At 39.2% G+C, this 25714-nt stretch overlaps 1 protein-coding gene across 1 annotated transcript in view; it reads left to right on the top strand.

Annotated features, from left to right (window-relative positions):
- Positions 1-262: 262 nt before the first annotated feature.
- RAD23B (RAD23 homolog B, nucleotide excision repair protein) overlaps positions 263-25714 on the top strand; it is a 296312-nt gene continuing 270860 nt past the window's right edge. Inside the window, exon 1 of the mRNA XM_053702609.1 lies at positions 263-637. Coding sequence (XP_053558584.1) covers positions 572-637 — 66 coding nt within the window. The 5' untranslated portion in view covers positions 263-571. The remainder of the gene's footprint in view (positions 638-25714) is intronic.

Raw genomic sequence — 25714 nt, 5'->3', positions numbered from 1 at the left:
CGTACATTTTTTCCCCCAATGTAAGGTGTATATCTATTGCACATAACACGTAATACAATCTGGCTGCTTGAACACCTATATCTGCAGAGAAACAACTGCAGCAAACGGAGGAAAGAAATTATAATATACTAAGTCATTACACTGGTAACTACCAATCAACACACTACACCACGCCTTTTTTTTTTTTTATAGAAAAAAACCCTCCCACATAACGATGCTGTCACCTATTGCCCCTCCTTCGTGACGGCGCGAGTAGCCTCAGAGTGGCGCATGCGCTCTTACGCGCCTCGAACTGAGTGGAGTCATGATGGCGTTGGACAGGCCGTGCTGATGAGACAGCTAAATAATCGTCAGCAAAAACACTAGAAAAAGTTAAGGCAGAAGTACCGGCAAGCATTGAGACGGTACTACGGACGTTTTCCTATTTTCTCGCCGAAAAAGCGAGATAGTGTGAAGGTTGCAATTACATTTAATAGGAGGATTACGCGGGTGCACCACTGCTGATTTACAAGACTGAACACAGGGCCGGAGTTTACTACCTTACAACAGGGGGACACACTGAGCTGCCAACATGCCGATCACACTGAAAACTCTTCAGCAGCAGACCTTTCAAATCGATATCGACATGGAGGAAACGGTAAACATAGACCCGTCTTATGGTTTATTTGATGTCCCTGACAGTTGTAAAGGTGGTGGGACTATTGTATTAGCTGCAGAATTTGTAGGGAAGGAGTAATGGTGACAGTTTAACTAGGGACATACGCCCCCCTCTGGTCGCTGTCAAGTTAGTGGTCTCTTAACCGCCCGCGAGTCAACCGCTCGAGGACGGGTGGATGACACTGGCACGCGCTAAGTTGTCAGCTGCTTCTCGACTAAAACTGCGGCGATGGTGGAGTGAGCTGTTTGTTGATTGGTCCACTCTTATGTTGCGCTCCAAATGGAGACGCTACTTGAGCGCGCGCGTTCCAGTTAACGTGCTCGTTCCTGCCTGAATTGTGACGTTGCTTACTAACTGTAGATCAGGCTAGTAACTTAATAAGTAAGTTCTCTGTTAATTTGTACCCACTATAATATATTATGTATCCACTTGCTACTAGCAAGTTCCTATACTGTTATAGGGACATAAAACACTTTGTAATATTAACTGTTTAATACAAAAACACTGACATATTATTTCACTGTTTATTTGACCAATGCATTAAATTAACCCTTTGAGTGCTAAGCACTTTCCCACCTGGGTGCTAATATTTTCTAAGGTTTTTTTTAATTTTTGAAAAAAACATTTTTAACTTTTTTTTTTTTTTTTTTTTAAACAGACCCCCCACACTTACACTGTTGGAAAGGTTAGGCGATTACCTTTCCAACAGTGGGTCTTGGGGGTCTGTAGCTGCTTAGATGCCTGAGATGCAGGCTTCTAAGTAGCATGCCCCCTTCTCCTATACTTAACATTGTTAAGTATAAATAAAGTTGTGCGGTGACGTCATTGCGCATGACGTCACCGTGCATCACGTGAAGCCCTGGCGATGCTTGTCACTCTAGAGGCACGATCGCCGGGGTAGGAGAGGTTAGGAGAACCCAGATCTCCCTCAAGGTGGGAGAGTGCTCATGACAGCTCTAAGCCGTCATTAGCACCAGAGTGAGAAACGCTGTAACGGCTCAGAGCCGTCATTAGCACTCAAAGGGTTAAATGGACATGCCAGTCAAAATTTAAATGCACCTAGATGAATTACATATTTGAATAGAAACATATTTGCAATATACATTTATTGGCAAAAATGCTTCTAGTAAAGTTATCACTGTTTTAGTGTTTAACATTTTTTTTCTCTGCACGTGCATGTGATTCATAGCTAGATAGTCTCAGTGCACCAGCATTTAAATACTGCAGCTGCTCAGAGAACCAGTGGGGCTTGTATCATGTCAGCAATTAACGGTGCATACTTAAATACACATTTAAAACCACTATAGCTTTTATTAGAAGCATTTTTGCTAACGCATGTCTATTACAAAAATGCAATTCAAAACTAAAATGCATCCGTATATATTCCGATTTTGGCTGGAATATCCCTTTTAACTCTGAAAGTTTGAGTTTTCAAATTTGAAGTGCACACTGCAGACCTACATTTTTTTATTTATGTCCCTAATTGGCCTCAACACAGGTGATAAAAAAGTAACTGCAAAATAATTTAGAATGATAAAGCCAAAATTCAGCTTTCATTATTTATATTATATAGAATATGCAATTTTAAACAACTTTCCATTTTACTTCTACCATTTAATTTTCTTTGTTCTATTGGTATCCTTTGTTGAAAAGCATAGCTAGGCAGGTGTAGGAGCTGCACTGGATACTGGGAGCTATTTGCTTATTGATGACTGCACATATATGCTTATTGCCATTGGCTCACTTGATGTGTTCAGCTTGCTTCCAGTAGTGAATTGCTTTTCTTTCAACAAAGATACCAAGAGAATGAAGCAAATTGGAAAGTTGTTTAAAAGTATATGCTCTCTGAATAAGAAAAAAAATGTTTTAATGTCCCTTTAAGTGTTGTTAACAGAATGACTGTGGGAGGCGTTGTTTACTTTTACAGTTCTGCAAATGCAGCAGTCCAGGTGTTAATGCATTCAGAACATTTTCACACTCAGCAAGTCTGTTTATTGCACGCCTGCAGAAAAGTTGTAATAATTACAAAATGTTTTTGTTTTTTTTGTCACTATGTTAGCTGTCCTAGAACTCTGTGGCAAATAGAAGTACTATTACTCTGAGATTTAAAGGGACAGTCTACACCTTAGTCATCTTAAAGTCTTACCTTAGATTATACTGCAAATAGTCTCCTTCACCATTTCTAAATTATGCAGTAGGAATGGTAGTTATTTTAAAATGAATATTGTTTGAAATGGCTTGCAACTCTGCCCACTGATGACATTACGATCTGGGCTGCATCTCGGCACTCTCCTGAATATCATTGACAGTCCGAATCCAACTAGTGAGCCTTTTGTGATTGAAAGCCATATGCAGCCCTGATCATGATGTCATCAGTGGGCAGAGCTTGGCAACCATTTTAAAGTAGCCAGAAACAATATTATTATTTTTTTTTTCTTTTTTTTTTTTTTTTACCATTCCTGCTACATGATATAGAAATGATGCAGCAGACTATTTGCAGTTTAATCTTAGGTAAGACTTTAAGATGACTAAGGTGTAGACTGTCCCTTTAAGTATTTTAAAAAAATAATAAAAAACAAGTTTTCATATAGTTTTGGCTTGTTGTGAGGCTAACTTGTACTAAGCACATGGTCTTATGACTTTGACCATCACTAAACATGAAGACAAGTGACAGCTGCTGTTACACTAAAGACAGCAATGAAAGTTGTTGTATTCCTATGCCGTGCCACAGTGGAATACCCAGATTTTCTGTCCTACTCTTTAGGACACTTAATGAAGTAAAAAAAAATCATTTAAAAACTTGTTTTTTGCTTAACATGCCAGCAAGTGACACTAAATGCAAACCAGATCTACCATGACAGCATTTTAAAGTTGTAATATAACCTCTACACTCATAGTGAATATTTCTTCTTATAAGTGCCCAGTAATTTTTTTTTTTAAAAGATAAGCTTAGAATTTCCCCCCTTTATTTATTTTCTACAAGTAACATTGTAGTATAAAGTGCCCACAGTTGGCTACAAGCGGTTTTAAACTCCCCCCCCCCCTCCGCTTCATATCACTCATGAAAAAGTTGCTTAAAGTTCTTTAGCTAAATTATTTTCACACCCTTGTTTCTGACCTCTTACTTTGTTTGTCCAACATATGGCCCTCTCCAGCTGTTTACTCAACCTTCTGTCTTAAACAGGTAACTCATTCTTGTCTTCTAATTGGATCAAATGTATGTCTCATCAGGGCATGACAAATTTGATGTGCCTTAGCACAGTGCTTGACAAATCTGTTTAAAGGGACAGTCTACCTTAGAATTGTTATTGTTTTAAAAGATAGATAATCCCTTTATTACCCATTTCCCAGTTTTGCATAAACAACACAGTTATATTAATATACTTTTTACCTCTGTGATTACCTTGTATCTAGGAACCTTCTTCCAGCCTCCTGATCACATGACTATGATTGTTTATTATTCTGTCTCTTTGTGTTGAAAAGAGATTTAAAAAGCCTGTGATAAGAGGCAGCCCTCAAAGGCTTAGAAATTAGCATATGAGCCTACCTATGTTTAGTTTAAACTAAGAATACCAAGAGAAAAAAGCAACTTTGATGATAAAAGTAAATTGGAAAGTTGATTAAAATTAAAAGTCCTATCTGAATAATGAAAGTTTAATTAATACTAGACTGTCCCTTTAACATTTAGGAGCCAGTAAGAATATTTAGGAGCCAGGCATATTTTTATGAGCCAGACAGTGGGATTTGTATATAGATATATGGAGAATAACCCAAAAAGTTAAGAGCCAGGGGTAAAATTCTAGGAGCCAGTGGCTGCCAGGCTCCTGGGTTTGTCGAGCCCTGCTTTAGCACCTAAAAATGTTCCTAATGTCTGGTAAAATACTCTTTATACAGCTGTGATACCAGCTCATAAAATAATCTTTCTCTCCCCTTGTGTCATGCAGCGGCTTAGTCACTTGTCACTTCCATCTGGTTGAGTGGCAACTAGGCTTGTACATCCTCTCCTCCCTTCCCTATCCCTTCAATTTCCTTGTTTAGTGCTGTTACAGCATCTGGATCACCCACTCACACTCTGCCTTCTCCTTTCGACTTCTCTTTTATACATTAAATATGAGTCCCTCTGACATGGCCCGATTTAATCAGTTTTTGTAAGTTATGTTTTGTTTGTTTTTTAGGACGGATTGCTAAACCTCCCTGGGTCTACTATAGCTGGGTTGAACTGTGTTGCATGCATCTAGCAGTACTTCTTATTTACATTGCAAGCTTACTGACACAAGGTTCTTGACCCAAGAATTCTACTAGGGGAGGTAAATAGGTGATCATTTGCTGATGCATGTGTTTTATGTGCTATCAAGAGGTTACATCAATGCTATGAGTACAATGTAGCATGCTCAGGATGAATCCAGAAATGAACTATGTTTGCTTAGCTAAGCGAAGGGCAGAGGTGTAAGAGTAAAGAATGAACTTATAGTGCAGGAAATCAGGTTCAGAGCGGGATTTCCTCCAGGCACGTTCAGCAGTGTGTGAGCATTTTTGTAGGTAGCGTGTTTAGTTCATTTCTGGTAACCTAGTGTTTCTACGTTTTTGGATTGTAAGCTCTTAAGGCAGCAGAGCCCTCCTAATACTTTTTGTCTTATTCTGTATTTTTTTAATTTTTTTTTTTTTTTTTTTTAATTAACTTTAAAGCCTCTATAGCTCCTGAATTTGTTGATCAATTAAAAATAAGGTTTGAGTTGTCCTAATTTCTTTAATAATTATTTTTAAGTTTATTATTAAACATTCAAACTCAACAAGAGCATTATGGACTATATTTAATCCACATACAGCCTGCAAGGCTCCATGTGCTATGACTGGGAAAGGAAAGAGAACATGCAGTTTCAAACAACTTCAACTTCTATTATCTAATTTTGCTTTATTTTTGTGTTATTCTTCGTTGAAAGCATACAAAGGTAGAGTGAGGAGCAGCAATGTACTACTGGGAGCTAGCTGCTTATCATTGGCTGCACATATGCCACTTTTTTTTAATTGGCTCATCTGAAGTGTTTAGCTAGCTCCCAGTAGTGCATTGCTGCTTCAACAAAAGATACCAAGCGTATGAAGTAAAACTGATAAGAGCAATAAATTGGAAAGTTGTTTAAAATTGTGCTGTATCTGAATCATGAAAGAAAAGGTTTTTTTTGTTCACCAACTATAAGTTGAAAAAATAGGGTAGCTTTGTTTTAGAATGCTGTGGTTCCTCCTTCAGCATTTGATCAGCAGGATTTGTCTGCAGTCTGTTAGCAGCCTATATGCTGTGCTGACATAGCTGTATTGTTATTGCACCAGAGGGAAAGTAAATATTTTATAAACTTTCGGTTCTAGATTATCCTTTATTTAAAGCAGTACAGTTAGTTTGGCAGAAAGCAAAATGGCCCAGCTATTTAAAAGACTAAGGGCCAGATTACAAGTGAAGCGTCATTTAACACTCTCTCTTGATCGTTAACTGCTCCATAATTAAGCTTTTTAAGCTCGTATTACAAATTGAAAGTAAACTGTTTTTGCTTGAGCCGAACTTAAAATATCGAGCACACCCCACACTCAAACGCAAACACGATCACATATTCTCAGGTGCGTTAACACGACATGAAAATATCAATATTTCGTGTTCCAATGCTCTTCACATAGCAGAATATGTTCTGTTTATTCATACATTTATATTTCTACATATATCTGATGTTATTTTGGATATGTGTGTCACCCTCAGTTTACGCCAGGGTTAGGTTCCAGAAGGAATGGTTGTAAATTGAAACCCAGTTTAGAATACAAGTCAATGGGAAGTGAGGGAGTTAGGTTGAAGCCCCTCTCAAAATTGTCATAAGTAACACCTAATACATTATTTTTAAAGTTTTAAATGAAGACTTTTAAATGCTAAACAGCATTATACAGGGAGTGCAGAATTATTAGGCAAATGAGTATTTTGACCACATCATCCTCTTTATGCATGTTGTCTTACTCCAAGCTGTATAGGCTCAAAAGCCTACTACCAATTAAGCATATTAGGTGATGTGCATCTCTGTAATGAGAAGGGGTGTGGTCTAATGACATCAACACCCTATATCAGGTGTGCATAATTATTAGGCAACTTCCTTTCCTTTGGCAAAATGGGTCAAAAGAAGGACTTGACAGGCTCAGAAAAGTCAAAAATAGTGAGATATCTTGCAGAGGGATGCAGCACTCTTAAAATTGCAAAGCTTCTGAAGCGTGATCATCGAACAATCAAGCGTTTCATTCAAAATAGTCAACAGGGTCGCAAGAAGCGTGTGGAAAAACCAAGGCGCAAAATAACTGCCCATGAACTGAGAAAAGTCAAGCGTGCAGCTGCCAAGATGCCACTTGCCACCAGTTTGGCCATATTTCAGAGCTGCAACATCACTGGAGTGCCCAAAAGCACAAGGTGTGCAATACTCAGAGACATGGCCAAGGTAAGAAAGGCTGAAAGACGACCACCACTGAACAAGACACACAAGCTGAAATGTCAAGACTGGGCCAAGAAATATCTCAAGACTGATTTTTCTAAGGTTTTATGGACTGATGAAATGAGAGTCTTGATGGGCCGTGGCTGGATTGGTAAAGGGCAGAGAGCTCCAGTCCGACTCAGACGCCAGCAAGGTGGAGGTGGAGTACTGGTTTGGGCTGGTATCATCAAAAATTAGCTTGTGGGGCCTTTTCGGGTTGAGGATGGAGTCAAGCTCAACTCCCAGTCCTACTGCCAGTTTCTGGAAGACACCTTCTTCAAGCAGTGGTACAGGAATAAGTCTGCATCCTTCAAGAAAAACATGATTTTCATGCAGGACAATGCTCCATCACACGCGTCCAAGTACTCCACAGCGTGGCTGGCAAGAAAGGGTATAAAAGAAGAAAATCTAATGACATGGCCTCCTTGTTCACCTGATCTGAACCCCATTGAGAACCTGTGGTCCATCATCAAATGTGAGATTTACAAGGAGGGAAAACAGTACACCTCTCTGAACAGTGTCTGGGAGGCTGTGGTTGCTGCTGCACGCAATGTTTATGGTGAACAGATCAAAACACTGACAGAATCCATGGATGGCAGGCTTTTGAGTGTCCTTGCAAAGAAAGGTGGCTATATTGGTCACTGATTTGTTTTTGTTTTGTTTTTGAATGTCAGAAATGTATATTTGTGAATGTTGAGATGTTATATTGGTTTCACTGGTAAAAATAAATAATTGAAATGGGTATATATTTTTTTTTTTGTTAAGTTGCCTAATAATTATGCACAGTAATAGTCACCTGCACACACAGATATCCCCCTAAAATAGCTATAACTAAAAACAAACTAAAAACTACTTCCAAAACTATTCAGCTTTGATATTAATGAGTTTTTTGGGTTCATTGAGAACATGGTTGTTGTTCAATAATAAAATGAATCCTCAAAAATACAACTTGCCTAATAATTCTGCACTCCCTGTAAACCTAATAAAATAGATTGTATCATCAAACTAAGTTTAATGAACAAAAACATTTGCTAACAGTACCTAATAAAATTATCACACAGACTGTATCATCAATCTAAGTTTAATGAGCAAAAACATTTGCTAAACAGCATCTAATAACATAATTACACAACAGGCTGTATCATCATCAAACTAAGTTTAATGAACAAAATGTTTTTTTTTACTTGCCTATTTCTGCAAACAGTTCTCTGCATTGAGTCTGCAGCTAAGGGAAGTGGCTGCTAGATCTTGTTCCTTTGAAAGCTGATCCATTGATCACATCTGGCTTGCTTGGCATCTCTTTGCTGCAACACAAGCAGACAGCTCCAACTACTGGCTATTTTAATGAATGCACTGCTTCTCAATGCTTTTCAATAGCAGTCACATGACTGGGAAAAAAGGGGCATTATTCTGAAACGGCGCAAATTGAACAGTCTTAAACCGAAGGCCACCTGTATATATTTATATAAAAAAAAAAATCGTATACATATTGTGTGTATATTTGTCTGTAAAAATTAATAAATTTATGTATTCCTGTTTTAGACATGTATTTGTCTGTTAAAGCCCTTTTCCTGTTTGTTTGTTTTTTCCCAAACTTTTTTTTTTTGGTGCAAAATATAAAAAGGGGTGTGGTGTCGAAAGTAAAGGAAATTTCAATGAAGAATACATCAATTTGAGATTTGAAAAAAAGTGTGAATAAACATGGTAAATCATTTTAGGGTTGAGATTAGAGGCATTCAAGATGATGCACTACCTACAATAGAAATAAGGGGTGCTATTTTCATTCAGCATTCTGATTTATCTATCTCTGATGAGGATCTATCTGGTTCAGAAGATTCTGACCCAGATATTGACACTGACAAAACTTCATATTTATTTAAAATGGAGTATATTCGTTCTTTATTAAAAGAGGTGTTGATTGCATTAGATATGGAGGAGACTAGTCCTCTTGATATTAAAACCAGTAAACGTTTAAATTCGGTTTTTAAACCTAATGTAGTTATTCCAGAGGTTTTTCCAGTTCCTGATGCTATTTCAGATGTAATTTCTAGGGATTGGAATAGTCTGGGTACTTCATTTACTCCTTCTTCAAGGTTTAAGAAACTGTACCCTTTGCCGACTCATAGATTGGAGTTTTGGGAAAAGATCCCCAAAGTTGGTGGGGCTATCTCTACTCTTGCAAAGCGTACTACTATTCCAACGGCAGATGGTACTTCTTTTAAAGATCCTTTAGGTAGGAAGCTTGAATCTTATCTAAGGAAGGCTTATTTATGTTCAGGTCATCTTCTTAGGCCTGCTATTTCTTTGGCTGATGTTGCTGTGGCTTCAACTTTTTGGTTGGAAACTTTAGCGCAACAAATACCATATCCTAATGTGTGTAGCATTGTTAAGCTAATTCAACATGCTAATAATTTCATTTGTGATGCCATTTTTTATATCATTAGAATTGATGTCAGGTATATGTCTTTAGCTATTTTAGCTAGAAGAGCTTTATGGCTTAAATCTTGGAATGCGGATATGACTTCTAAGTCAACATTGCTCTCTTTCTTTCCAAGGTAATTATTTTATTCTCAGTTGGATTCTATTATTTCAACTGTCACTGGGGGGAAGGGAGCCTTTTTGCCTCAGGATAAAAAAATCTAAGGGTAAATTTAGGGCTGCTAACCGTTTTTCGTTCCTTTCGTCAGAATAAGGAACAGAAACCTGACCCTTCCCCTAAAGGAACGGTTTCCAATTGGAAGCCTTCTCCAGTCTGGAATAAATCCAAGCCTTTTAGAAAATCAAAACCAGCCCCCAAGTCCGCATGATGGTGCGGCCCTCATTCCAGCGCAGCTGGTAGGGGGCAGACTAAGATTTTTCAAGATGTTTGGATCAATTCAATCCAAAATCATTGGATCCAGAACATTGTTTCTCAAGGGTACAGAATAGGTTTCAAGGCAAGACCGCCTGTGTGAAGTTTCTTTCTCTCACGCATTCCAGTGAACCCAGTAAAGGCTCAGGCTTTCCTGAAGTGTGTTTCAGACCTGGAGTTATCCGGGGTAATTGTGCCAGTTCCCTTTCCGGAACGGGGTCTGGGGTTTTATTCAAATCTGTTCATTGTTCCAAAGAAAGAGAATTCTTTCAGACCAGTTCTGGATCTAAAAATCTTGAATTGTTATGTAAGAATACCATCATTCAAAATGCTGACTAAGGACTATTCTGCCTTTTGTTCAGCAAGGGCATTATATGTCCACAATAGACTTACAGGATGCATATCTTCATATTCCGATTCATCCAGATCACTATCGGTTCCTGAGATTCTCTTTTCTAGACAAGCATTACCAATTTGTTGCTCTTCCTTTTGGCCTAGCAACAGCTCCAAGGATCTTTTCAAAGGTTCTCGGTGCCCTACTCTCTAATCAGAGAGCGGGGTATTGCGGCGTTTTCCTTATTTGGACGATATCTTGGTACTTGCTCAGTCTTTACATTCTGCAGAATCTCACACAAATCAACTAGTGTTTCTTCAAAGACATGGTTGGAGGATCAATTTACCAAAAAGTTCCTTGATTCCTCAGACAAGGGTAACCTTTTTAGGATTCCAAATAGATTCAGTATCCATGACTTTGTCTCTAACAGACAAGACGTCTGAAATTGGTTTCAGTTTGTCGGAACCTTCAGTCTCAGTCATTCCCTTCAGTTGCTATGTGCATGGAGGTTTTAGGTCTCATGACTGCAGCATCGGACGCGATCCCCTTTGCTCGTTTTCACATGAGACCTCTTCAGCTTTATATGCTGAGCCAATGGTGCAGGGATTATACAAAGATATCACAATTAATATCCTTACATTCCAATAGTCGACTATCTCTGACTTGGTGGTTAGATCACCATCGTTTAATTCAAGGGGCCTCTTTTGTTCGTCCAACCTGGACTGTGATTACAACAGATGCAAGTCTTTCAGGTTGGGGAGCTGTCTGGGGATCTCTGACAGCGCAGGGGGTTTTGAAATCTCAAGAGGCAAGATTACCAATCAATATTTTGGAACTCCGTGTGATTCTCAGAGCTCTTCAGTTTTGGCCTCTTCTGAAGAGAGAACCGTTTATTTGTTTTCAGACAGACAATGTCACAACCGTGGCGTATGTTAATCATCAAGGTGGGACTCGCAGTCCTCAAGCTATGAAAGAAGTATCTCAGATACTTGCATGGGCGGAATCCAGCTCCTGTCTAATCTCTGCGGTCCATATCTCAGGTATAGACAATTGGGAAGCGGATTATCTCAGTCGCCAAACTTTACATCCGGGAGAATGGTCTCTTCACCCAGATGTGTTTCTTCAGATTGTTCAGATGTGGGGGCTTCCAGAAATAGATCTGATGGCTTCTCATATAAACAGGAAACTTCACAGGTATCTGTCCAGGGATCCTCAAGCGGAAGCAGTGGATGCGTTGTCACTTCCTTGGAATTATCAACCTGCTTATGTCTTTCCGCCTCCAGTTCTTCTTCCAAGAGTGATTTCCAAAATCATAATGGAGCGTTCATTTGTACTGCTGGTTGCTACCGCATGGTCACACAGGTTTTGGTATGCGGATCTTGTTAGGATGTCCAGTTGCCAACCTTGGCCACTTCCGTTAAGGCCATATCTCAAGGTCCATTTTTCCATCAGGATCGCAAATCATTAAATTTGAAGGTATGGAGATTGAACGCCTAGTGCTTAGTCATAGAGGTTTCTCTGATTAATACTATGTTGCAGGCTCGCAAATCTGTGTCTAGAAAGATTTATTACCGAGTTTGGAAGACTTACATTTCATGGTGTAATTCTCATAAATTCTCTTGGCATTCTTTTAGAATTCCTAGAATTTTACAGTGTCTTCAGGATGGTTTGGATAAGGGTTTGTCTGCAAGTTCCTTGAAAGGACAAATCTCTGCTCTTTCTGTTCTGTTTCACAGAAAAATTGCTAATCTTCCTGATATTCATTGTTTTGTACAGGCTTTGGTTCGTATTAAGCCAATTTCTCCTCCTTGGGGTCTTAATTTGGTTTTGAGGGCTTTACAGGCTCCTCCGTTTGAGCCTATGCATTCTCTGGACATTAAATTACTTTCTTGGGAAGTATTGTTCCTTTTGGCCATCTATTCTGTTAGAAGAGTTTCTGAATTATCTGCTCTTTCTTGTGAGTCTCCTTTTCTGATTTTTCATCAGGATAAGGCGGTTTTGCGGACTTCATTTACATTTTTACCTAAAGTTGTGAATTCCAACAACATTAGTAGAGAAATTGTTCTGCCATTTCTTTGGCGTCTTGGTTAAAGCTTTTGATTCATCATGCTTATTTGGAGTCGGGTAAATCCCCCGCCTCAGAGGATTACGGCTCATTCTACTAGGTCAGTTTCTATTCCTGGGCTTTTAAGAGTGAAGCTTCTGTTGATCAGATTTGCAAAGCAGCAACTTAGTCTTCTTTGCATACTTTTACTAAATTCTACCATTTTGATTTCTCTTCTTCAGAAGCAGTTTTTGGTAGAAAAGTACTTCAGGCAGCTGTTTCAGTTTGATTCTTCTGCTTATAATTTCAGTTTTTTTCATTATAATGATTAAAACTTTTGATTTGGGTTGTGGATTCTTTTTTTTCAGCGGAATTGGCTGTCTTTATTTTTATCCCTCCCTCTCTAGTGACTCTTGCGTGGAGTTCCACATCTTGGGTATTTGCTATCCCATACGTCACTAGCTCATGGACTCTTGCCAATTATATGAAACAAAACATAATTTATGTAAGAATTTACCTGATAAATTCATTTCTTTCATATTGGCCAGAGTCCATAACAATCGTTTTTGGTAATTTGTAAAAGCTATTTATTTTAAAATCTGTTATTTAAAAAAATATAATCGATTAGTGCTCAGAACTTTACAGTCTAACTATGTGAGCCGTAACATACCATAATTTACTGACACTTTAAAGGGACAGTATACACCAATTTTCATATAACTGCATGTAATAGACACTACTATAAAGAATAAGATGCACAGATGCTGATATAAAAATAAAGTATAAAACTGTTTAAAAACTTACTTAGAAGCTCTATTGAAAAGGTAGATGGAAAGCCCACTGCAAGTGGGAAATAACACGCTCTCCCCTTCCCCCTTTCTTTGCATATGAAAAGACCCTTTACACAAACAGGAGAAAACTGGAGTAGGTATATATCTGTATTCTAAAACTTTGGGGCTTGGTTAGGAGTTTGAAAATCAGAGCAATGTTCTTTAAAAATAAGCAAAACTATACATTTAAAAAAAAACACACAAAACTTTATGGGCTATATAAATAGATCTACAAAACATTTATGCAAAGAAAAAAGGAGCGTATAATATCCCTTTAAAGGGACAGTTTATTTTTTGCAGTTTAAAGAGCATTTTTAAAATGTATTCATTTAAAAAAAAATATTGTTATGCTTGTGAGACATATATCTCATCACCCAATAAAACGGTGACAGATCTGATTAAAAACCAGTGAGCAATCAGGTCTTAAAGGGTTATAAAAGTATAGGACTAGGCATGTAGAATCTCTGTTGCCCTGTGTTCTATCAACTAAGATAGCTGAGATCACTTACTGTTCCTTTAAATTAAGTATTTTTAAGAAGAAGAAGAATCTTTATAAAGATCCTCTTCTTAAATGCTGTAGCAACTGCTCTTAAAAATCAGAGCCCCGTCATGTATTAAGCAGCCAGTTCTACTTACTTATTTTATTTAGGTTTATGAATAATAAATTCCTTTAGGCTTGGTCCCGGATGCTTACACAGCTAGTAATTAGGTCTAACATGCGCAATAACTGGGGCAGGTCTGATGAGAAAAAAAAGATAAAAGCTCAAAAATGCAAGCGCAGAACAGTTACCCTCTGAATAATTACTTCTTACATACACACCCCAAGGCAGAACATAGTGATCTGAGATGTCATCGCAGAAAATGCAGCATGTCTGCAGAAAGAACAGGAACTGTTAGCACTTTAACTTTTCAGTGCTGTTCTTTTTAAACAGAACTGTTCTCTGGCTGCATTGTATAAGTTTTCCTTAACAGTGCATCCAGAGCAAAGTGCTATTTGAAGACAACAATCAAATATGCATTAGTGCTGCAAAGCAGCAGTGCATTGATTGTTGTCTGGCTATGAGATTTTTGCAAGCTCGTTCCCTAGCTTTTCACAGTCTGCAAAGCTGTTTTCCTCTGAATTTAAGATGTTTGTATGAGCAATGCACCTTTTTATTACTACATTTTTATGTTAGACTAAGAAAAGGAAACCAATTAATTCAAGAGACATTTTACAATTACTTTTTTTGTCTGCAGCTAATTTGCAATGCAATTTTTAACTACTGCACTAGATTATACAACTTTAAATATTGCTTTATTCTCCAGTTAATCAACACATTGCAATTGATCTGGTGCTTTAGAGTAACTGACAAATTTACAATTTTATTTTATTTAAAAATGACCTGCAGAAGAAATTTCACTAAAAAAATCTCATCACAGAAAGTGAAAAAAGTACTGTCTCTGGGCATACAGAAAGAGAAGCAATCTGCCAGGAATGAACAGCTCAGTGGCAGAACTTTTTTTTCACTTTCCGTGTTTTTTTATTTTTTTTTTTAAAATGATTTTTCTCAGAGCCCCCTCATGAGGAGCCCATGTTGCTGTGTTTGTTGCACTTACTCAGTGTGCATGAGGACAGGTTAATTTGCAGCCTCGCTGTTGTCTGCTGTAGTTTCCAAAGTATAGGTAAAGATTAGGGTTGCACCGATAACAACATTTTTTTTTTATGACTGAGTACAAGTACCGATACTTGTTTTCAAATACTCGCCGATACCAATTACCGGTCATGTGACAGTTTACCAAGCACAATACAGACTAATTATTTAAGATTCCTTCTTTATAGTTATAAAGGACTGTAATTCAAAAGACATGAAATAATAAAAAAGTTCACTGAACATGTTTATAAATAAAAAATATTACAATAAAATATTAAATTTAAAGGGGTGATACAATTGGGTTGTAGGGCTGTTATATAACATCAATCTGACATTTGTATGGAGGTTCGACTCTAAGTTGAACAGTCTTTCACTTTCAACACTACTGCATGGTGCAGAAAGATATTTTTGGGCCATTTTAGGCAGAGCTGGAAATCTGTTAACTGCCCAGTACTTCAGGGGTTTGTCTTAACGAGGTACAGTGATCGCTCCTACAATAATACAAATAACAGCAATTTGTATTGGCAGAACAGTAGTAAACAAGTTTTAGTTTAGTCTCTAGTTTAAAATGAAATGGGAACATGCAGTTTGAAAAAACGCCACAAGATAGCATATGGATAGTAAGTAGAGGTATCGGTGCATTTGCACGAGTACAAGTACTCATGCAAATACTTGGTATCGGTACCGATACTAGTATCAGTATCGGTGCATCCCTAGTAAAGATATTCTAGAGCCAAACAAGACAATGAAAACACAGGCTCCTCTGAAATCTCCTAATCTAATACAAAAAAAGTTCAAAGCATAGGAGGCGCCACAAGAAGGGCTAAAGTGTTTAAATATCTAGTGTGTACAATTAAATGCATACAATGATTTATTGGCTGTACAAAATTAATAGTTTAATAAAAAAAAAATAATATATCTGGCATACATAAATAAAATCAAAGGGATCCCAATGAATGCAGCAAATGATTTGAGAAAGAATCGGAGAGTTATCCAGAAGTTAGTGTTATATTAGGGCAGTGTTTCTCAACTCCAGTCCTCAGGACCCTTAACAGGCCAGAGTTTCATTATATCTTAACTAGAGCACGGGTTAGAGCAGGTTACTAACAATGGTTAATGATCAGCTGATTATTTCACCTGTGAAAGATATATCTGGCCTGTTAAGGGTCCTGATGACTGGAGTTGAGAAACACTGGCGTAGTGTGTTTAAAAATAACAGTGCAAGAAGTACATGACATATTCTGCTTACCAGGTAAAAATATGAATCGTCACTTTGTCATCTTGTCAATGTGTTTTCGGCCCTATATAATGTATGTGTATTTTTCATTCTTACCATTATTTACCATCATTTTTCAAATTGTATCTTATTGCCCCTTGGTTTTCACTTGTACCTGGAAAGGCACTTACGCACTCCTTTTTTTTTTTTTTTTTTTTTTTTAGAGATCATGATGCTGGTCAGTAATTATATGTGTGTGCTTCCAGTTTTAAGCATCAAGGTGAACACGAAAGGGGCAATTTTTCTCCTAACCAATGTGTGCAGAGACACACATGAATGGTCATTGGCACACACTTCTATATTGAGTTGTATACCCTTTGACCTCTATAGTCTCCAGACATCATTTAAAAGGTGTAGGATATGTGAAGGAAATTATTCCCTCATGCAATCCATAATGTTTAGGCTGTTATAATATAACTTTAAGTAATTGTTTGCCTAAATTAAATCTAGAGGCTGTTTTATTTATACACTCATTACAACTTTTGTATTTGTGGATGTATGCTTTCTGCCCGGTGTGCTAATAGTTTTATATTCATTATCTCTCACACTTGTAAGCATCCCAATTAACCAATGGAAATGTTCTTTGGCTTTTAAATAGATCAGCACTGATTTACCCTATTAGCTATGGTATTACTATGTGCTGAGTGTTTGTAACAACCCCCCATGTGTTTTTTTTTTTTTTTTTTTTTTTTTTATATCCTATTTGGAATTCAATAAATTTGACTTTTTATATTGACCACCGGATCAACCTTTTGCCAAAGTATATGTCCCTTCCTCTGACAAACAACTTGTGTGAAAAACCTTTAAAGGCCATTAGAACCCTCCCCCTAATCACAGCCAATCCCGGCTGCCCATGTGCAAAAACATAGTGTCATAATAGGATAACAAATACTGTTTATGAAATATGTGAGTGGTGTGACAACAATTTATACAATATGCATATGCATAATGTGTCACCCCAGCAGAGATCGGTCATGAAGAGCGTGTAAGAAAACTGTCATAATTAAAGGTCTTAAACCAAGTTACATCAGCCAGTGCTATCAACCAATGGGGATCAGAGAAGGATACAACACTCCTATAGTTGCTCAAATCAAGTTGTACTGCTCGTGGGATACTCCTATCAGACCAAACTCGGCCAGTAGTCTTGTTATCCTGGCATCAAGCCGGAATGATAGAGATTATCCCAGAGCAGAGAAAGTTAGTAAGATGAGGAGGGCGGCACTCACCATAGGTAGGACAGTCCCCAGTGGCAATGGTAGAGCAGTGCAAGGCAAATCGCTAGAATGGTTTGGCAACAGTAAAGCAGTCCAAGGGCACACCAATAGAATGGTCAGGCAGGCAGGGTTCGGCAACAAAGCGGCAATCCAGAACAGGGGTTAAACAGGCAGAGTAGTCAGACAGGCAGAGTTCAGCAGCAGTATATAAATCCAGCAGTTCATGGGTATAACAGGAAGAGTAGTCAGACAGGCAGGGTTCAAACACATAAAGGCAATACAGTAGTAACGATCTATCACACCCAGGAGCACACAAAGTAACACCTATACTTGGGCAGTGATAGTTATTGAGCAACTTACATAGGTACAGGATTCGCTCCAGAAGAATCTGGACTGGCATCTGAGATAGAGGAGCGTGCAGCGATGACTTCAGCGTCGCACGCATCCGGACCCGACACAGCCCCTGGCAACGAGCAGGGAAGGAGACACCGCGCCCCTAGCAACGGCTAGAGCGGCGCGTCGTGACACAAGTAATTTTGAGCATGTTGACATACACGTCTCTCATAGTCGGGGCCGCCACTAGAAATTTTGGGGCCCCTGACTTAACCATTGATCAGGCCCCTCCTTTGACATGAGCAATTTTTGACCAAGTGACTAAAACGTATATGCACTTTATTCTTGTGTCTATTTAAACTTGGAAATGTTGTATATAGTAACATATAAACACACAGACACACTCATACACTGAAACACACACTCACACATAAGGATTCACATATAGACACTCTAGCAGACACACAAATAAACACACACACTCATACACTGAAACACACACTCGCACATAAGGATTCACATATAGACACTCTAGCCGATATGCAAAGAAACACACTCAGACACAGACACTCAGCACCTGACAAGTAATGAGGTAAACTACAGTTTTGTAAAAAAAAGAGATTTAGAAAACAAAATATGGTGTTCTAATTATCTTTTTGTAAAGGAAGATGCCAACTAAATTATGACAACAGCATTCAGTGGCTGAAAGGAAGGGCCCTGAACTGCCTAAACAATAATTTAAAGGTTAAATGGTGGATTGGTGACTTCCGGAAAGGTCTCGTTAGTCTCAAAGTCTGTAGAAAGATGTGAATAATCAGTAGTAAGGTCAAAATGTCCTAAAAAGGAACCGAAAATGGACACTCAAACTTGCACATACACCCAAGGAAACACACACAGAGACAGCCTCAGAAAACACACACACACACACACACACACACACACACACACACATAAAACACAGACATATACACACACACACACACACCCTCACAGAGACACCTACAGAAAACACACACCCTCGCAGACATCCATAGAAAACAGACATACATACACACACACACACACACACACCCTCACAGAGACACCCACAGAAAACAGACATACACACCCACCCTCACAGAGGAATCCAGAGAAAATACACAAAGACAAACATACAGACACCCATAGAATAAGCTCAGACATATGCACACACCCTCACAGACATCCAAAGAAAATGCACAAAGACATATGCACACACCCTCACAGAGAGACCCACAGAAAAAAATTACATACACACTCATAGAGACACAAACAAAAGCACAAAGACATAAACACAGACACCCACAGAAACACTTACAGGAGGAAACATTTATGTACCTTGCATCCCATAAATCAACATTAATGTGTGACATTCATATTAAAAACAATTGCAGAAATTAAGAGATCAATTTTTAAAGAATCATTTTTGTAAATGTGCAAACAAAAATAATTCTGTGAATTCAAAATTGTACATTAATGATCTGGGTAGATGGCTAGATGAAGAAAAGTACTTTTAAAATGTTGACATATGTTTGTTTTCTCTTGTAAGGTGTATCCAGTCCACGAATCATCCATTACTTGTGGGATATTCTCATTCCCAACAGGAAGTTGCAAGAGGACACCCACAGCAGAGCTGTAATATAGCTCCTCCCCTAACTGTCATACCCAGTCATTCTCTTGCAACTCTCAACAAGCTAGGATGTTGTAGGAGAGAGTGGTTAAATATAGTTGGTTTATTTTCTTCAATCAAAAGTTTGTTATTTTTAAATAGTACCGGAGTTGTGCTATTTTATCTCAGGCAGTAAATAGAAGAAGAATCTGCCTGAGGTTTCTATGATCTTAGCGGGTTGTAACTAAGATCCATTGCTATTCTCACATATGTCTGAGGGGATTACACAGATGAGGTAACTTCAGCGAGAGAATGGCGTGCAGTTTATTCTGCTATCAGGTATGTGCAGTTATAATTTTTTCTAGAGATGGAAAACACTAGAAAATGCTGCTGATACCGGATTAATGTAAGTTAAGCCTGAATACAGTGATTTAATAACGAATGGTATCATGCTTACTCCCAGGGGTAATACCCTTATGATATTGCAATATAAACGTTTGCTGGCATGTTTAATCATTTTTATGTATGCTTTGGTGATAAAACTTTATTGGGGCCTAGTTTTTTCCACATGGCTGGCTTAAATTTTGACTAGAAACAGTTTTACTGAGGCTTTCCACTGTTACAGTATAAAAGTTACAGTTGGTGCAGTTAAAATTACAAACTGTGACATCCAGCTTCCCTCAGGAGTCCCCTGTATGCTTTCCAAAGTCGTTTATTGGGGAAGGTAGGACCACAGCTTGCTGTGGCAGTTGGTTGTGACTGTTAAAAAAAATAAAATAAAAAAAAAGTCTCGTTTTTTTTTTTTATCCGTTTTTTGAACTAAGGGGTTAATCATCCATTTGCAAGTGGATGCAATGCTCTGCAAGCCTATTACATACACTGTAAAAATTTCGTTTGATTTACTGCATTTTTTCACTGTTTTTCAAATTCTGACAAAATTTGTTTCTCTTAAAGGCACAGTACCGTTTTTATATTTGCTTGTTAACTTGATTTAAAGTGTTTTCCAAGCTTGCTAGTCTCATTGCTAGTCTGTATAAACATGTCTGACATAGAAGAAACTCCTTGTTCATTATGTTTAAAAGCCATGGTGGAACCCCCTCTTAGAATGTGTACCAAATGTACTGATTTCATTTTATGCAATAAAGATTATTTTCTGTCTTTAAAAAATGTATCACCAGAGGAATCTGACGAGGGGAAAGTTATGCCGACTAACTCTCCCCACGTGTCAGACCCTTTGACTCCCGCCCAAGGGACTCACGCTCAAATGGCTCCAAGTACATCTAGGGCGCCCATAGCGTTTACTTTACAAGACATGGCGGCAGTCATGGATAATACACTGTCAGCGGTATTAGCCAGACTACCTGAACTTAGAGCTTAGCGAGATAGCTCTTTGGTGAGACAAAATGCAGAGCATACTGACGCTTTAAGAACCATGTCTGATACTGCCTCACAATATGCAGAAGCTGAGGAAGGAGAGCTTCAGTCAGTGGGTGATGTTAATGACTCAGGAAAGATACCTGATTCTAATATTTCTACATTTAAATTTAAGCTTGAACACCTCCGCGTGTTACTTAGGGAGGTTTTAGCTGCTCTGAATGACTGTGATACCATTGCAGTGCCAGAGAAATTTTGTAGACTGGATAAATGCTTTGCAGTGCCGGTGTGTACTGATGTTTTTCCAATACCTAAAAGGTTTACAGAAATTATTAATAAGGAATGGGATAGACCAGGTGTGCCGTTCTCTTCCCCTCCTATTTTTAGAAAAATGTTTTCCAATAGACACCACCACATGGGACTTATGGCAGACAGTCCCTAAGGTGGAGGGAGCAGTTTCTACTCTAGCAAAGCGTACTACTATCCCTGTCGAGGACAGTTGTGCTTTTTTAGAGCCAATGGATAAAAAATTAGGTTACCTTAAGAAAATATTTATTCAACAAGGTTTTATCCTACAGCCCATTGCATGCATTGCCCCTGTCACTGCTGCTGCGGCGTACTGGTTTGAGTCTCTGGAAGAGGCTTTACAGGTAGAGACTCCATTGGATGACATACTTGGCAAACTTAGAGCACTTAAGCTAGCCAATTAGTTTAGTCAAATGAACAATGGCATCAGAAATAAAATAACGGCTAAGAATTCTGGTTTTGCTATACAGGCGCGCAGAGCGCTATGGCTTAAATCATGGTCAGCTGACGTGACTTTAAAATCTAAGCTACTTAACATTCCCTTCAAGGGGCAGACTCTATTCGGGCCTGGTTTGAAGGAGATTATTGCTGATATCACGGGAGGAAAAGGTTGTGCCCTTCCTCAGGACAGGTCCAAATCTAGGGCCAAACAGTCTAATTTTCGTGCCTTTCGAAACTTCAAGGCAGGTGCAGCATCAATTTCCTCTAATAATAAACAAGAGGGAACTTTTGCTCAATCCAAGACAGTCTGGAGACCAAACCAGACCTGGAAAAAAGGTAAGCAGGTCAAAAAGCCTGCTACTGCCTCTAAGACAGCATGAAGGAACGACCCCCTATCCGGTAACGGATCTAGTAGGGGGCAGACTTTCACGTGGGCAAGAGATGTTCAGGATCCCTGGGCGTTGGAAATTATATCCCAGGGATATCTTCTGGACTTCAAAGCTTCCCCCCCAAAAGGGAGATTTCACCTTTCACAATTATCTGCAAACCAGATAAAGAGTGAGGCATTCTTACACTGTGTACAAGACCTCCTAGTTATGGGAGTGATCCATCCAGTTCCAAAGGAGGAACAGGAACAGGGTTTTTACTCAAATCTGTTTGTGGTTCCCAAAAAAGAGGGAACCTTCAGACCGATTTTGGATCTAAAGATCTTAAACAAATTCCTCAAAGTTCCGTGGTTCAAGATGGAAACTATTCGTACCATCCTACCACTGATCCAGGAGGGTCAATATATGACTACAGTGGATCTAAAGGATGCTTATCTTCACATTCCGATACACAAAGATCATCATCGGTTTCTCAGGTTTGCCTTTCAAGACAGGCATTACCAGTTGTAGCTCTTCCCTTTGGATTAGCTACAGCCCCAAGAATCTTTACAAAGGTTCTAGGGTCGCTTTTGGCGGTCCTAAGGCTGCGGGGCATAGCAGTAGCCCCTTATTTAGACGACATCCTGATACAGGCGTCAAAATTCCAAATTGCCAAGTCTCATACGGACGTAGTACTGGCATTTCTGAGGTCGCATGGGTGGAAAGTGAACGAGGAAAAGTGTTCTCTATCCCCACTCACAAGAGTTTCCTTTCTAGGGACTCTGATAGATTCTGTAGAAATGGAAAAATTACCTTTACAGAGTCCAGGTTATCAAAGCTTCTAAATTCCTGTCGGGTTCTTCATTCCATTCCGCGCCCTTTGGTGGCTCAGTGTATGGAAGTAATCGGCTTAATGGTAGCGGCAATGGACATAGTGCCGTTTGCACGCTTACATCTCAGACCGCTGCAACTATGCAGGCTCAGTCAGTGGAGCGGGGATTACAGATTTGGCCCCTCAACTGAATCTGGACCAAGAGACCAGGGATTCTCTTCCCTGGTGGCTATCTCGGGTCCATCTGTCCAAAGGTATGACCTTCACAGGCCAGACTGGACTATTGTAACAACAAATGCCAGCCTTCTAGGTTGGGGTGCAGTCTGGAACTCCCTGAAGGCTCAGGGATCGTGGACTCAGGAGGAGTCTCTCCTTCCAATAAATATTCTGGAACTAAGAGCGATATTCAAGGCTCTTCAGGTTTGGCCTCAGTTAGCAACTCTGAGGTACATCAGATTTCAGTCGGTCAACATCACGACTGTAGCTTACATCAACCATCGAGGGGGAACAAGAAGTTCCCTAGAGATGTTAGAAGTTTCAAAAATAATTCGCTGGGCAGAGATTCACTCTTGCCACCTATCAGCTATCCATATCCCAGGTGTAGAGCACTGGGAGGCGGATTTTCTAAGTCGTCAGACTTTTCATCTGGGAGAGTGGGAACTCCATCCGGTGGTATTTGCACAACTGATTCTCCGTTGGGGCAAACCAGAACTGGATCTCATGGCGTCTCGCCAGAACGCCAAGCTTCCGTGTTATGGATCCAGGTCCAGGGATCCCAAGGCGACACTGATAGATACTCTAGCAGCGCCCTGGTCTTTCAACCTGGCTTATGTGTTTCCACCGTTTCCTCTGCTCCCTCGACTGATTGCCAAGATCAAGCAGGAGAGAGCATCGGTGATTCTGATAGCACCTGCGTGGCCACGCAGGACCTGGTATGCAGATCTAGTGGATATGTCATCCTTTCCACCATGGTCTCTGCCTCTGAGACAGGACCTTCTACTTCAGGGTCCTTTCAACCATCCAAATCTAATTTCTCTGAGGCTGACTGCCTGGAGATTGAATGCTTGATTTTATCAAAGCGTGGCTTCTCTGAGTCAGTTATTGATACCTTAATACTGGCACGAAAGCCTGTCACCAGGAAAATTTACCATAAGGTATGGCGTAGATATCTTTATTGGTGTGAATCCAAGGGTTACTCATGGAGTAAGGTCAGGATTCCTAGGATTTTATCTTTTCTCCAAGAAGGTTTGGAAAAAGGATTGTCAGCTAGTTTCTTAAAGGGACAGATTTTTGCTCTGTCTATTCTTTTGCACTAGCGTCTGGCAGATGTTCCAGGCGTTCAGGCATTTTGTCAGGCTTTAGTTTGAATCAAGCCTGTGTTTAAACCTGTTGCTCCACCATGGAGCTTAAACTTGGTTCTTAAGGTTCTTCAAGGAGTTCCGTTTGAACCTCTTCATTCCATAGATATCAAACTTTTATCTTGGAAAGTTTTTTTTTTTTTTTTTTTTTTTTTTTTTTTTTTTGGTAGCTATTTCCTCGGCTCGTAGAGTCTCTGAGCTATCTGCCTTACAATGTGATTCTCCTTATCTGATTTTTCATACGGATAAGGTAGTCCTGCATACCAAACCTGGGTGGTATCTAACAAGAATATCAATCAAGAGATTGTGGTTCCATCCTTGTGTTACACAATCTGGACGTGGTCTGTGCTTTAAAGTTTTACTTACAAGCTACTAAAGATTTTCGTCAAACATCTGCTTTGTTTGTTGTCTACTCTGGACTGAGGAGAGGTCAAAAGGCTTTAGCATCCTTTTTTCTTTTTGGCTAAGAAGCTTAATCCGCTTAGCCTATGAGACTGCTGGACAGCAGCCTCCTGAAAGGATTACAGCTCATTCCACTAGAGCTGTGGCTTCCACTTGGGCCTTTAAAAATGAGGCTTCTGTTGAACAGATTTGCAAGGCGGCGACTTGGTCTTCGCTTCATACTTTTTCAAAATTTTACAAATTTGATACTTTTGCTTCTTCGGAGGCTATATTTGGGAGAGAGGTTTTACAGGCAGTGGTTCCTTCCATTTAAGTTCCTGCCTTGTCCCTCCCTTCATCCATGTACTTTAGCTTTGGTATTGGTATCCCACAAGTAATGGATGATCCGTGGACTGGATACACCTTACAAGAGAAAACACAATTTATGCTTACCTGATAAATTTATTTCTCTTGTGGTGTATCCAGTCCACGGCCCGCCCTGTCATTTTAAGGCAGGTAATTTTTAAATTTAAACTACAGTAACCACTACACTCTATGGTTCCTCCTTTCTCGGCTTGTTTTCGGTCGAATGACTGGCTATGACAGTTAGGTTAGGAGCTATATTACAGCTCTGCTGTGGGTGTCCTCTTGCAACTTCCTGTTGGGAATGAGAATATCCCACAAGTAATGGATGATCCGTGGACTGGATACACCACAAGAGAAATAAATTTATCAGGTAAGCATAAATTGTGTTTTTTTCCCCATTTTCCTCAACCAAGAGCACCACTTCAATTATAGTGTACAAATGTTCCCATCTGTCAGCTGTACTTATGGATTTTGAAAATGCTGTACGGTATATGGTCTTGGTGGAACCATAAGCTGTGGTACTCATACCATTAGATCTGGGTAAATGCAGAATTGTTTGTATGCATTTCAAAATTAAGTCAGCTGTAGTGTAAACTGAACAGTTTTAAGTTAACCTGTCTCATTTCAAACACTGAGCAATCTTAGTCTGAGAGTATAACATTTCTCTTGCAAGGTGTATCCAGTCCAGAAAGATTGGATCATTTTTTAAGGTTTATTAAAAAAGTGTGCGCTTTTTATTATTTAAAGGCACAGTACCGTTTTTTCTCAAATTGTATATTTCAGTATTTGAGTGCTGTCTAAGTCTGTTTAACATGTCTGAGCCTACAGATAGACGTTGCTCTATGTGTTTAGTAGCCATGGTGGAACCCCCTTTACATTTGTGTTTTAAAGGAACAGTATACACTCATTTCTCCTACATTGGTGTGTCCGGTCCACGGCTTCATCCTTACTTGTGGGATATTCTCTTCCCCAACAGGAAATGGCAAAGAGAGCACACAG

Source organism: Bombina bombina, chromosome 2 (genome assembly GCF_027579735.1).
Source record: "Bombina bombina isolate aBomBom1 chromosome 2, aBomBom1.pri, whole genome shotgun sequence".
NCBI lineage: Eukaryota > Metazoa > Chordata > Amphibia > Anura > Bombinatoridae > Bombina > Bombina bombina.
Note: the sequence above shows the minus strand (reverse complement) of the source record. Positions and strands in the feature narration are given on the sequence as shown.